General features: G+C 36.6%; 1 protein-coding gene across 1 annotated transcript in view; it reads left to right on the top strand.

Moving 5' to 3' along the window:
• CDC40 (cell division cycle 40) overlaps window positions 1-12,237 on the top strand; it is a 40,893-nt gene extending 28,656 nt beyond the window's left edge. The window contains exons 9-15 of the mRNA XM_007432241.3: window positions 283-328; window positions 2,791-2,892; window positions 3,865-3,980; window positions 4,232-4,365; window positions 6,947-7,023; window positions 7,642-7,786; window positions 9,986-12,237. Of these exons, the coding sequence (XP_007432303.1) occupies window positions 283-328; window positions 2,791-2,892; window positions 3,865-3,980; window positions 4,232-4,365; window positions 6,947-7,023; window positions 7,642-7,786; window positions 9,986-10,163 (798 nt within the window). The 3' untranslated portion in view covers window positions 10,164-12,237. The remainder of the gene's footprint in view (window positions 1-282; window positions 329-2,790; window positions 2,893-3,864; window positions 3,981-4,231; window positions 4,366-6,946; window positions 7,024-7,641; window positions 7,787-9,985) is intronic.
• The last annotated feature ends 748 nt before the right edge of the window (window positions 12,238-12,985 follow it).

Genomic DNA, 12,985 nt, shown 5'->3' on the forward strand with positions numbered 1-12,985 from the left:
ATACATGTATAGTATACAGTATATACTATACTATAGTAGTTAGAGAACTTTTTTTTTAACAAAGCAAAAATGTCATGTATGTGATTCAAGTTTCTGTGTTTCTTTATATGAACTGCAAAGATTTCAATAAGGAGATTTGATGCTTTATTTGCTTATGCTTGAATATACAAACCGTACAACGAAAGTTTATGTTTGGAGATGGGTTGGTTTTAAAATGAAGTTTTTGCATATATGTGATTATATTTGAATTTGACTGAAAATATATTTTCCTCCACCCCAAAGCTCTGGGAAGTGTATGGTGAACGAAGATGTTTGAGAACATTCATTGGTAATATTATTTACTCTATTTTTTAAAGGACTCTAAATTTGCATGACTGAGATGTGTGTGCTTTATGTAAGCCCAAATTTCCCAAAATTTGGAGGCTCATGGGTACATTCATGAACTTAAGTACAAGGCAAACAAGATTTGAGTGACAAAGCACGAAGTTACTCTTTCTGAACCTTGCATCTTCTCCAGTGGGTCATTTTGACCAAAAAACCATACACATGAGAGAAGTGGAGTCTGAGCCTAAGCCCCAAATGCCAAATTACATAGTTGCTCTAAAACATTGTTTCTCAACCTTGGCTACTTTAAGATGTGTGTACTCCAACTCCCAGAATTCCCCAGCCAGCTATCAATATGTAACCATTTGATAGGAGGTGGAATGAGACTCTTCCAGAAATCTCCTCAAGCCATGTATGCAAATACACACTTACCTGCCCACCTACACAACATACAGTCTATATATACCCCCCCCCCAAAAAAAACCCCAGACAAAACATGCCACGAAATTGCAGGCCAAACATCCCCACCCCATTACATGTTGCCTTTCAACACCTTAGGCTGCCTCTGCTGTTAGCTAAATGGTTGCACCATTCCCAGCTTATTACTACTTTTCCCCTTCCTTTTGCTGGACATGCTTCAGAATGGAGGACTTATTTTCTAAGACTCCTTCTGGGACTAGAAGCATTTTTGGAAATAAAAAAAAAATTCATTAGAAATTGACTCTGTTATGCAGCAACTCAGTCTCTTGGGGGTTTTTTAATGAAAAAAAAATCTGGAAGTGCAAAAAGCCCATCAGAAGCCAAAGATGGTATTATAGATAGAGGGCCATAACCCATTGTGGACTTTTTAGTTTGCTTGAAGGAAGAGCATTTGATTTCTGAATTGAAAATTAAAATAAAACTGTAGTCCTAAGCATTCCTATGTGAAGGTGTACTCCATGAAATATATTTAAAATTAAAGTATTAGTGTGAAATGTACTACTAGATGTGGTGATGATTATTCAGCTATTCATGAACTATATATCACTCTCCCTGACTCTGCAGTATAAAGCTACAAAGGTAAATTCACAGCCATATCACATGTTTTATGTGAGAGAAAACAGATGTGGAGTTGAAGCTAGAAGAGAACCGTTTGAGTAGGTGGAGTCGTTCTATAATCTGTGAGATTTGGAGCATTTTAAAAAATTAAAATTAGTTTTTACTTAATTATGAGGTCTTGCAGGTGCCATCTACGAGGGACATATGTACCCAGGACCCATAGTCCTTGTCACCAATTCCTGACTTCCTTTGTGATCCACAAAAGTTTTACATGATGTAAAAGTTCTAAACCTCTGACTCAGAAGGAGGTTTCTAAGCCTAACTCCCATTTGAGTTTGTTGTCTCTTCTTACTCTCATACCTCCACCCAAGACACATTCATGGGGAACCCAGGGTAATATTCATACAGAACCTGACCTTGCTATGGCTATGCCATCCCTTTACAGTTTGAGGCTCACCTACTTCCTGTTCTGCAAGTTTTAAGACGTAAAATGAAGTCTTAGCATTTGGTTGATTTTCAGATAAGTTCTGATATTTCAGTTTCGTAATATTGATCTTGATTTTAAATGGATATTGTTATTTTAAACATGTTTTTAATTATTTTTTATCAGCCACTGAGTGCCTGTTAGTAGCAAAACAGGATAAAAATATTTGACATAAATGAATATTGCTAGAATATTTTACATATATGAATATTGCTAGAAAAACTTTACTGTAAATTCAATCACTAAATAATTAGACTTCATCTTAATGGGAATTAAACATCTGCAATTGAAAGATTTCTTCATAAAAAGACTTTTTAAAAAAGAACATCCATGTTTTTCCCATACAACCTTTAGAGAGAGTTGCGAGATAATTTCTAAATATGTAAACTACTTTGCTCTCCTTGCTACATTCTCCAAATGGGAATGTTTCAAAAGGAAGTGGAAACTATTCTAACCATTGACTGTGTGGGGAAGTGTCCTCTCACCGCAGGTTTCTGGGCACAAAGAACTTACAGAATAGATTAACTACTGATTCAAATACAACTCCTGCATCAGTTCTTTGCAATTATATTTTGAGAAGTCAGATCCATGACAAGAAGTCTAATAGATTCTCTGATTTATTGAGGGCCATGCATGTGGGTGCTTTCCTTCCTGAATTTATCTACTGCTGATCTGAGAACTGTATTTGAACAAACTGGCAGGTGTGCAGTTACCAGTTTGTACTTCCTTGTAGTGCTAAACAGGTGGACGGGCATCCAATCTACCAAATAAATCAGTTAGGGCAAGGAGGAATAGATAGAGTCATAGCCTGAATCCAGCCTCCATGTTCTGCCCCTTTAAAGTTCTTTGTGGACTGTGTTGCATTATACATCACATTGGTGTTCTGTTTAGAGCTTCAGATTCTGATTCCCTTCAGTTCTAATGGTATAATTTCCATCCTGTAGGGCACAGTAAAGCTGTTAGAGATATATGCTTTAACAATGCTGGGAACCAATTCCTCAGTGCTGCATATGACCGGTATCTCAAACTGTGGGACACTGAAACAGGTATTTGTATACATGTATAAGGTTACTTGTGTAATGTGCATTTTTTAAAGGATAAAGTTCAAGTAGGACACAACATTAATACAACATTAATGATGCAACTGTACTTTAGGGTACATTAAAGGATGGTTCCATAACATAAAAGCATGTCAGTCATATGTGCATATGCTGAGATGCAAAAGGCAGAGGTACAGCTCAGTGAAAAAGCAGATACTCTGTTTTCTGAGTACCTTGTTCAGTCATTAGAGTTCAAGAAAGTCTAAAAAAGATCCCTGCATAAACCCTGCAGAGTCCACTGCTAACTAGATGAACCAATAGTTTGTCTAAGTATATAAGGCTACTTCCTGGGTATTCCAGTTTGTTACTCACCTAACATGGGTGGTGATCAGAATAAAACAGATGCAAAACTTAAAATATAGTGCTTTCAACCATGATTGATTGATTGATTGATTGATTGATTGATTGATTGATTGATTGGTAGATTGACTGACTGACTGACTGACTGACTGACTGACTGACTGACTGACTGACTGGCGTGCTCTGGCTTAATTTTTTATTAACACACACAAGCATTCAGAGCAAGAATATCTTTCTCTATCAACCTGGTATAAGAAGGACATCAGATTTTTAAAATAGGTTGATCCAATGTTGCCACTGCTAGATACTTCTAATTGTTAGTATTTTACTTACTGCTTAACTTCCTTCATAGGAAACATCTTTCCTTTTAATTCCAAGTGGTTATAAATTAGTACTCTTGATCTGTACAGTTACAGCACCCAAAAAACTTGCTTTCCCTTCTTTTCTAAACATTGTAATTGTCCCCCCAAATTGTCTCTTTTTCACTCAGTTGCACGCACCCTTCCCTCTGCTAGTTTCCATGAAGTCTTGAGGCCAACAGTCAGCTGCTTTAAAACCAAAGTTTAAAAAGCTGAAGGTGTGAACATCTTCCTGTTCAACTCTCTGTTTTCACTCCAGGACAGTGTATTTCAAGATTTACCAACAGAAAAGTTCCTTACTGTGTCAAATTCAATCCTGATGAAGATAAACAGAATCTTTTTGTAGCAGGAATGTCAGATAAGAAAATTGTGCAGGTAACTCAAAGCTTCATAATTTATTAAGAGCAATATAGAAATAGCTTGAGTTTCAACTCAGTTTGCAATTTCATTCAAATGACTTCCTTACAGCTGCAGTAGGTTATTTCTTTTTAAGTTCTTTTAAAGTTTAGTTAGGTTTTCTAACATTTAGATGTGTTAGAATATTTCCATAAAGTTTTACAAATGCTGTGTATCATTCCCTTCAAATTTTTGAAAAAACAATTATTCAAACTTGCCTTCCCCTGCAGTGGGATATTCGAAGTGGAGAAATTGTTCAGGAGTATGATAGACATTTGGGGGCTGTCAACACCATTGTTTTTGTGGATGAGAACCGAAGATTTGTAAGTACATCGGATGACAAGAGTTTAAGAGTCTGGGAATGGTAAGTTGAAGTTTGATTGCATTTGACAATAACGGGGGAAAAAAAATTAATTGAAGCAGTGAAATGCATTGTTTTCTCTAGACTTTTCCCATCAGTGTATTCACAATCCCAGACCATTGTATTTATAGAGGTGCTTAAAAGTTTGGGAACCCTTTTGATTTTTCAATGTTTCTACATAAATATGACCTAAAACCTGTCTGTTCTCCATACAAGTCCTAAAACAGAAAGAGAACCCAATTAAATGAGTCAAAAACATTATACTTATTCATTTATTTATTGAGGGAAATGATCCAGTGAGTTTGACCTTCAGAGTTGAATGCCTGCAGGATTGCGATCTTTCTTCTCTTAACTCTGACTCAGATCTGAAGACAGAGGTATTAACTGAGTCCATATCAGGTCTCAAAATCTGATTCTTGATTTTTGGTGAGCTTGTATGCCTATTTGGTGCTAAAATGAAACTAGTGAGACTGCTATTTACTGAAAGTGAAAAAACGATCATGCAAAAGAAAGTGGTGGAAAATGACTGCAAAGAAGATATTATTTTCATGTTTCTTGAGTCTGAGATTTCCAAATGGCGGTTCAGTCAACAAAGAGCCTCAACTTCAAGTGAAAAGAAGAAGATGAATCAAGACAAATTATTGGTGATTGGGTTTTGAGAGGGAAAAGTTTTAGAGCCATTGCAGAACAATAATTGATTTGGTCCTTAATTGGCTGTTGACTTTAATGAAAGAGCACCACCTGCTGGTTCATCAGTACCACTTAACGATACTTAAAAGCCCCAGCCTCTCTTTAAGGTGTAAGCTGTTCCAGTAATATAAGAAATATGTAAAGAATAAATACACTGCAGTGGCAGGTAAGTTTTCATTACATAGTCACCACCTCGAGTTCCTGAACAAAAGGCCAGATATAAATCAAATAAATAAAATGGTTTTGAAAGAGAGTTCAGAATAGGAAAATGCTTGGTGCTCCCTTGGCTATCCAAGTATCAAGTTGATGCAGATTATCTGGGTTCAGTTGATACAATCCATAAAAGAAAATAATGCCTGCCTTTTCTAACATGGGTTGGATTTTTTTTTTTTAAGTATGTGCTGTATAAAAGCTGGCAGTCAAATCAAACTTTTTATTTTTTGGCTATAATAAAGAAATTGATTTTTCTGTTACATATCAACCTATTTGGCTTTTTAAAAATGCAAGAGCTTTTCTGATTGTACTGTAAGCTACAGAATTTGGTTTAATTTATACAATCATGGTTCTGTGACAAAATTAAATAGCAGTTAACCTTTCAGAGAGCATATACATTTCAAATAATTTGTTGTTAATGTGTTGCATGAAAATATTATGAAGGTTAATGTAGCTGTGTAATGAATATTGCATTTGTTAATCTTCATTGTGAGATCAGTGTTGGTTATAGCAACTCTCCAGAGTTTCCAGAGAACATTTAGTTAACCAAAATAAAACAATTCTAGATGCCACAAGCAGAGTTACAAAAAGAAACAAAATTCTTATATCAACTGCAGAAGTACTGTAAATCATCTTTTGAAGGGGGGGGTCAATCCATATTTAAGATTCTAGTCCTTGTTAAGATAACCGCAATATAAAAGAATGTTGAATGTAGGTAGTTTGGACAAATCTCTATTTCTGTGCATGTCTGTGCGTGTATAAACACACACATATACATGTATATATATGTGCATCTGTATATGCGTATATGATGTGTGTGTGTGTGTTTTAATTAGTTATTTGTTAAATGCTTTTAAGAAGTGGTCTCATCTCCATATGCAGAATTAGGCTGTGTGAACAAAGATTCTTCCTTACTCTTGGTGCTTAACCTGTATCTAGAGTAATAGAGATCTGTATGCTCCTAATGTTTGAAACTCCTACTGGTTCAAACATTGTCTTCTACTCATAGTAAAAAGAGAGTAGTAAGAATTCATGAGCTCAAGGATTGCTACATTTACCCAGCACATACAAGAGAGTTATGAGTGTTTAACCTTTAGAAATCCAGCTTTAGGACTTAATGTCATCCTTCATCCCTCATCACCAGACCCAAACCTAAGGGGAACTATATATTCTTCTCTCCAAACCTTTCTGTATAACATCACCCCTTTATCTGCCCTGCTAGGAAATTATACATTTCTGGAGACTTTAGGTAGCCAATTTGTTTTGTTTTTAACAGAGACCCTTTAGGGCTCAGCCTCTTCAACATTCTAGCAGTCCTGAAAGGTGCTGAATAGCAAGGATTAAAGATTTCATTATTTTAATTCACACATGGCTTTGACTTAACGGGAAGTCACTCAACTATTGTTTTGTTTTGTTTTGGGATGACCCCCATATCATTTCCTAGCTAAGGGGCACTAAATAATCCATTGGAGATATTAGACAAAAAATTATTTGTAGATTGGAACCCAGACATGGAAGGCAGCGAATGCTAATAATGGTGTCAGATTTAGTGAGATGGTGATCTATATATTGTTCTTCAGAACTATAGATTCATATCAGAATGCTGTAACCTATCATCTCCCCTTTCATATAAGAACATTTTATTTGCAGTAGCCTTCATCCATATATTTTACTTTTGCAGGGACATTCCAGTAGATTTTAAGTACATAGCAGAGCCAAGTATGCACTCAATGCCAGCAGTGACTTTATCTCCAAATGGTAAGCTTACATTTGCCTCTTGGATAGAATATTTTAATTTTATAAGGTGCAGACATAGTAGGTATTTTTCGTTTAACATCACAGATTTTAGTAATGCTTTATTTGGGTTTTGGAGTGTGTAAATGTTGCAGAGGATAATAATATCTAACTGACAAAGCAAAAAAAATACATATTTTTGATTTTGAGGCAGAACAGAAACTAGCTTTCCTGATGCCGTACTTAAAATGCTGCTAATCCTGCACTCATTATCAAACTTCTTTTCTTCCAATGCATATTTCCCTTGTAGGTTTTCTGCTCTGTCAGCTATTTTCCTTATCTCAGTGTTGACTTTTTCATTGTATTTCAAGTTATCCACCTTTGTTGTATGGTGCCTATCTCCTTTGGATGTCAATTTGCAACTTGAATTCTTGCTATTATGATAAATATTAAACCAGTAATGCCAGAAATCCTAGTAAATGTTATGTCGGATCAAGCTGGTAAAATTGCAATCTTTTGCTCTCTGCAGACAATTTCTATAATACCTGTAGCTTACTTTTTTATATGTTGTAGGAATCTTTGATTCTTAAAATCCATGAGAGGGTGGAGATTCACATATGCATTATTATTTTACCTTAACAGGAAAATGGCTTGCCTGTCAGTCAATGGACAATCAGATTTTGATTTTTGGAGCTCAAAACAGATTCAGGCTAAACAAAAAGAAAATCTTCAAAGGTCATATGGTGGCAGGCTATGCTTGCCAGGTAGATTTTTCACCTGATATGAGGTATGTATACTAGTTTCTATACTTAATAAGGATTATTATCACTTTCGTTTTTATTTTCAAGCTTTGCCTGACAAGGTAGCAATATATATTTATGTAAACCTGGCATATAATTTTCAAATGTTTACTGTATGTAGAAGTCCTTAAGACAGCAGCTGATCAGAATATAATCCACATCATTGAACTACCACATATACCCTGATTAGTGTACTTGAGATTTGGTCTTTGGGCTACAACAGCTTCCCAAACCCTGTATATTATATGGATATCCTACAGAATTTGGGGAACCTTTTTTGACCCAGGGGCTAATTTCAAATTGTGAAACATTCCTGTGGTGGGCAAAGTATCCATCTGAATTGACTATGGGAAATACAAGGGAATAGATGCAGGTATTTATGTATGTATTTATTTAGTCAATTTATTCAGCCGTCCATCTTAACAAATAACTCTGGGCAGTGAACAAAAGATACAGATTTTTTTTAAAAACCATGAAACACCACCAGTTTAAAAATGATTGAGGCATCTCCCAACCACTTGACAATAATAACATCCATACTGGATTCTGCTAACATCCCAGTCCCAGCAGCTGAGGGAAAAGCCCGATATTCACAGCCTTCCAGAACGCCAGCAGGGTTGCGGCATCCAAGTCTCAGGAGGGAGCTGTTCCATAGAGCAGGTGCTACAACAGGGAAGGCATGACTCCTAGGCCACACAAGATGGCACTGCCTAATAGACAGAACCTGGAGCATACCTAGCCTATCAGCTCTGGTGGGGTGTGCGGAGACAATCGTAGACAGGCAGGCCCACAAATAAGCTGGCCCTGTGCCATGTAGGCTTTTTAAGGTGACAACCAGTACCTTGAATTGCACCCAGAGGCCAACTGAAAGCCAGTGTAGCTCTCATAGCAGTGGTGTTAAATGGGCATTGTGCAGTGTGCCCAAAAGTGGATGCCCTGCAGCATTCTGGATCAGTTGCAGCTTCTAGATGCTTTTCAAGGGCAGCCCCATGTAGACCCCATTGCAGTAATCCAAGTGGGAAGTAACTAAGGCAAGAATGGTTGGCGGCAGAGACTCTCAATCCAGGAATGGGCACAACTGGCACACAAGATGGATTTGTGCAGAGACCTTCTGGCCATGGCTGCCACCTGCTCCATATGCATATCATCATTGTCTGGAGGACAATCAAGAATTAATGATGGAAATCCAGGACAGCCCAAAATCTACAACCACTCAGTCTTTCTTGGGTTGAGTTGAAGCCTGTTCTTCCCCATCCAGTCCCTCAGTCTCCAGGCATTTAGAAAGACCTTAACGGCATCACTTGGGACAGTTTGGGGCAAAGATGTATAATGGAGTATCATCAGCATGCGATGATGCACCAACCCATACTGAAGAATGACCTTACTCAGCGGCATTATGTTAAATAGGAGCAGGGAAAGAGTTGAGCCCTGAGGCACAGAGCTGTTTTGTTATTCCACACCAAGAATGCATTTCAAGCAGTAATTGAAAGCCCAAGTGTCAGACAAAATCCCAGCCTGTGTGCATTTACTCAGAGGTGTCAGAAACAGTTAAAAATCCAAGCTGCCTGGTTTTTTTGCTTAGAAGTAAAAGTGAGCATCAGGTGACAATCTTAGTCTTATGTAGGTGGGATTTTGCATCCCACAATCAGATTTATTTATTTATTGTATGGCACATTCACATCGCAGTTCAGTAGAATAAAAACACAGATAAAATATAAAATTATAAACATATGTCTAGATTACAAATATAATTTTTTACTTCATTTGTCACAGCCACATCCCACAATGAGAATTGCACGTGGTTTCCAATATGAGTTTAAAGTGTCCATACAGAGCTGAATAGACAGCTTTGTTATGTTAGTTTTTGCCAAAACAGAACATCTGACATTAGGGATTAGGTGACTATCCTGCCTTTCTCATTAGAGAAGACTTCAGATGAAGTGTCCTACATCTTTGGAGCAGCTGCTTTGTCAGGTTTCCCCGTCTTAACAAATATATTGGGAATTTTATGTACATCATCTCCAAGACAGCTAAGTGTAGTAGAAAACTACAATAGACTATGTAAAACAACAGGAAAGGTCTATCTGTTCTCCATGTTAAAATGTATTTTATTGTTTTGAAATGGTTATGTTTTAAAAAAAAAATTAATTGACTTCAGTGTATTTTTTTCCCCTTTTTTGAAACAGCTATGTGATCTCAGGTGATGCAGATGGAAAGTTAAATATCTGGGACTGGAAGACAACAAAACTCTATAGTAGATTAAAAGCCCATGACAAAGTTTGCATTGGTGCAGTGTGGCACCCACATGAAACATCCAAAGTGATCACTTGTGGATGGGATGGTCTCATTAAACTCTGGGATTGAAGGCTGAACTATAGAAGTGTTATCTCTAATCAGGCAGTTAATATCTGATACTTCAGGATCCATACTCTGCAACAAATGGGGTCTGAAACAAGGACATTAATACAGCTGATTCAGGTACTTCAGTATTATTGTGCGCATAGCACATTGGAAAGTCAGAAGTCTGAAATGTTTCCGTACAGCAAATCACTGCACAAATTGACTAAATATGCTAGTCCTTCCAGAAATTAAAAGAATTAAAAGAAAATGGAGAGATGTTCATGCAACTTTTTTTTTTATGGAACTGAAGCCAAAGCCTCACAAGGTTCATTCTGCTTTCTAAGTGCACAGTTTGGAAGAAAAATACTTAAATGTTAACTTAATATTAATGTATTAAGGATTTTTTAAAACTTGCTGGGAATCTTCAACAGTTCCTAAATACAACAGGATATTGTTTCCATGCATATTTTCTAAAAATTGCTACTAAGAACTTTTTGGGGGAGCGGGGAAGGATTTCATAAAAAATGTTAGTCAAATGGAAATACCTGTCTTTACAAAGATGTAAATAAATTGCAGCCCCAGTTCTATTTTCTTGGAGGAAGAAAATGTTGCTTTCTCCAGTCCTTCAGCACAGATATAGAACCAAACCTGATGCAGAGTATCCCTCCGATTGTATCTAAGGAACCTCTCCCATAATCGCATATAGAAAACTGCTATGTTTTGCAGATGCATTGGTTTCAGATACGTGTTCAGGCATTTTATCTATGCTTATCATTACTGCTTTTTGTTTGTTTTGCATTGTTTAATCCTGATAGCAAGTCAGACTCTCATTCTGATTCACCATTTAAATTTTATAATACAGAAATTCAGAGAACACAATACAGGTATATAAAATGTTTAATAAGTAATTTACCAAATGCTATTTCAGCGTATTTTATCAGAAACCCACTCAGCCAATGGAATTTGTACAATAGCGGCCATTAGTGACTTACACCTCGCAGATTCATGATCGTATTCCAGTTGAAGTCTTGTAAATATGCACTTTAATATGTTTATTTTACAAAAAAAATGTCTTTTGTGCTCAACTACTGTACAGATATCTCAATCCTTTTTTTATGAACTTATTTTTAATAAATGCTTTATATAAAAATACAGATTCTAACTTAGTGCACCATCTGAAGCACTGTCTAGAAGTGTGCATTTTAAAATATTTATTTGGTATAGATGTAACTGAAGTATTTTACCTGAACTTGTGGTATTAGAAGATTATGAAAGAACACCTCTTTGTAATGGACACTTTTGAAGTCAAAGGTGGAGACCGTATATAACAGATATATGTTGTTCCACATTACAATTGTGTTCAGTACTGCTGTTCCCTTGGCAGAATGCATCTGTCAAAATAATGGATTCTTCACAACTTGTCTACACATATTCTCCATGTGTACCTTCCCAAGTATCTTACCTTCAAATGTGTTTTGGAGAGAGGGGATTCCTCCATTGCTTCATGTTGCATATGCACAGAAAATAGAGGAAGTGGCATTAATTGGTGTGCATGAACTATGAATGTATTCTGATCACTGCATGTGCATTTATGTGAAAGCCACTATGTACAACTTCTTCAGATACCATCATATAGCCAATCAGGCCTACTTAACTACAGAATGATGGGTGTGGCAATAGAGTGGCTTGGGAGACAGTGTTAGCTTCCTCAAGAATTTCACTTTGTATTCAAAAATACTATAAACTCTCTTGTATTTCTACATATTTATAGAAATCAAGGAGTTAATGGATTGTATTTCTTGTACAACTAATGTATCATCATTATACTTCTTCCCGCAAGTCAAGTTTGTATGTAAGGGAAAATACATTTAGCAGTAAAAAAGGCAGAAAGTCAAAATTAAAACTTTTACTGCAGTCTGACTCACATACAAAAATTGTTCTTAATGTGTGTCTGCTTATGCTACAAGCTAGATAGTCTACACCAGCTGAAAATGAAACATTTATATAAGCATGCTGTCTCAAACTTACAGGCTTAGGAAGATGATCAGATGAAGCATTTAATAAAATTTCATGTAATTCCACCCTTCACTATAGTTGGATTAATTTCTCTAAGTACATCTCCTCTACAGGTTGTTCTGTTTGGGAAGCAAAATGTTGTGATCCAAGTAATGAATACCTTTTTAAAAGGATTCATCCAGCTGAAGAGCAGGAGCATTATAAATGTGTGTTGCAAGTATATGTTGAGCCTACCATCAATCACTTTTTCAAAACTGCTTGACTAAGTTATCATGGAACTTTGGTACTTGTCGGCCCAAGATATCTGGAGAGGATCGAATGAGAGAAAGATGCAAGTAGGTTGGACTCATCAGCCATATTCAGAGCCTGCCTGATCAGTTTGTTAACAGGGACAGGAGGGTAGGGAAGAGCTCTCAGTTGTAACTATGTCACACTGGCATAAAGAGGGTTTTTATGACACTTCTAGTACCACTGCTTGTTTTTTCTCCCCCCCCCCCCCGGTAGGGATATTAGAAAAATGCAAGATTTATAACTTATTGTTTTATTTTCTCAACCAAAAGCTTTATCATTCACACATTTCACACATCCATACATATGTGCTAACTCAAAGTATGGCTAGCCAAGTTAGAGTTCCAGAAGGACCTCATTCTGTATGAAGACTCCAAAGCAGTACAGTTCCCATCAACTTTTATTATTCTGGCTAGGTTTGGCCAGTTCCAGTTTGATGCCTTTCTCACACCTCCTGGCACTTTTCAATTTGTGTGTTATCTCAAACAGACCACACAGGAACCATCTCATCCTGAGAAACACTTTATGTTTTGAGAGTCATG

The sequence above is a fragment of the Python bivittatus genome, unplaced genomic scaffold (genome assembly GCF_059951505.1).
Source record: "Python bivittatus isolate LINGU-HERP-01145 unplaced genomic scaffold, Pbiv_v1 ctg000020_np1212, whole genome shotgun sequence".
Lineage (NCBI taxonomy): Eukaryota > Metazoa > Chordata > Lepidosauria > Squamata > Pythonidae > Python > Python bivittatus.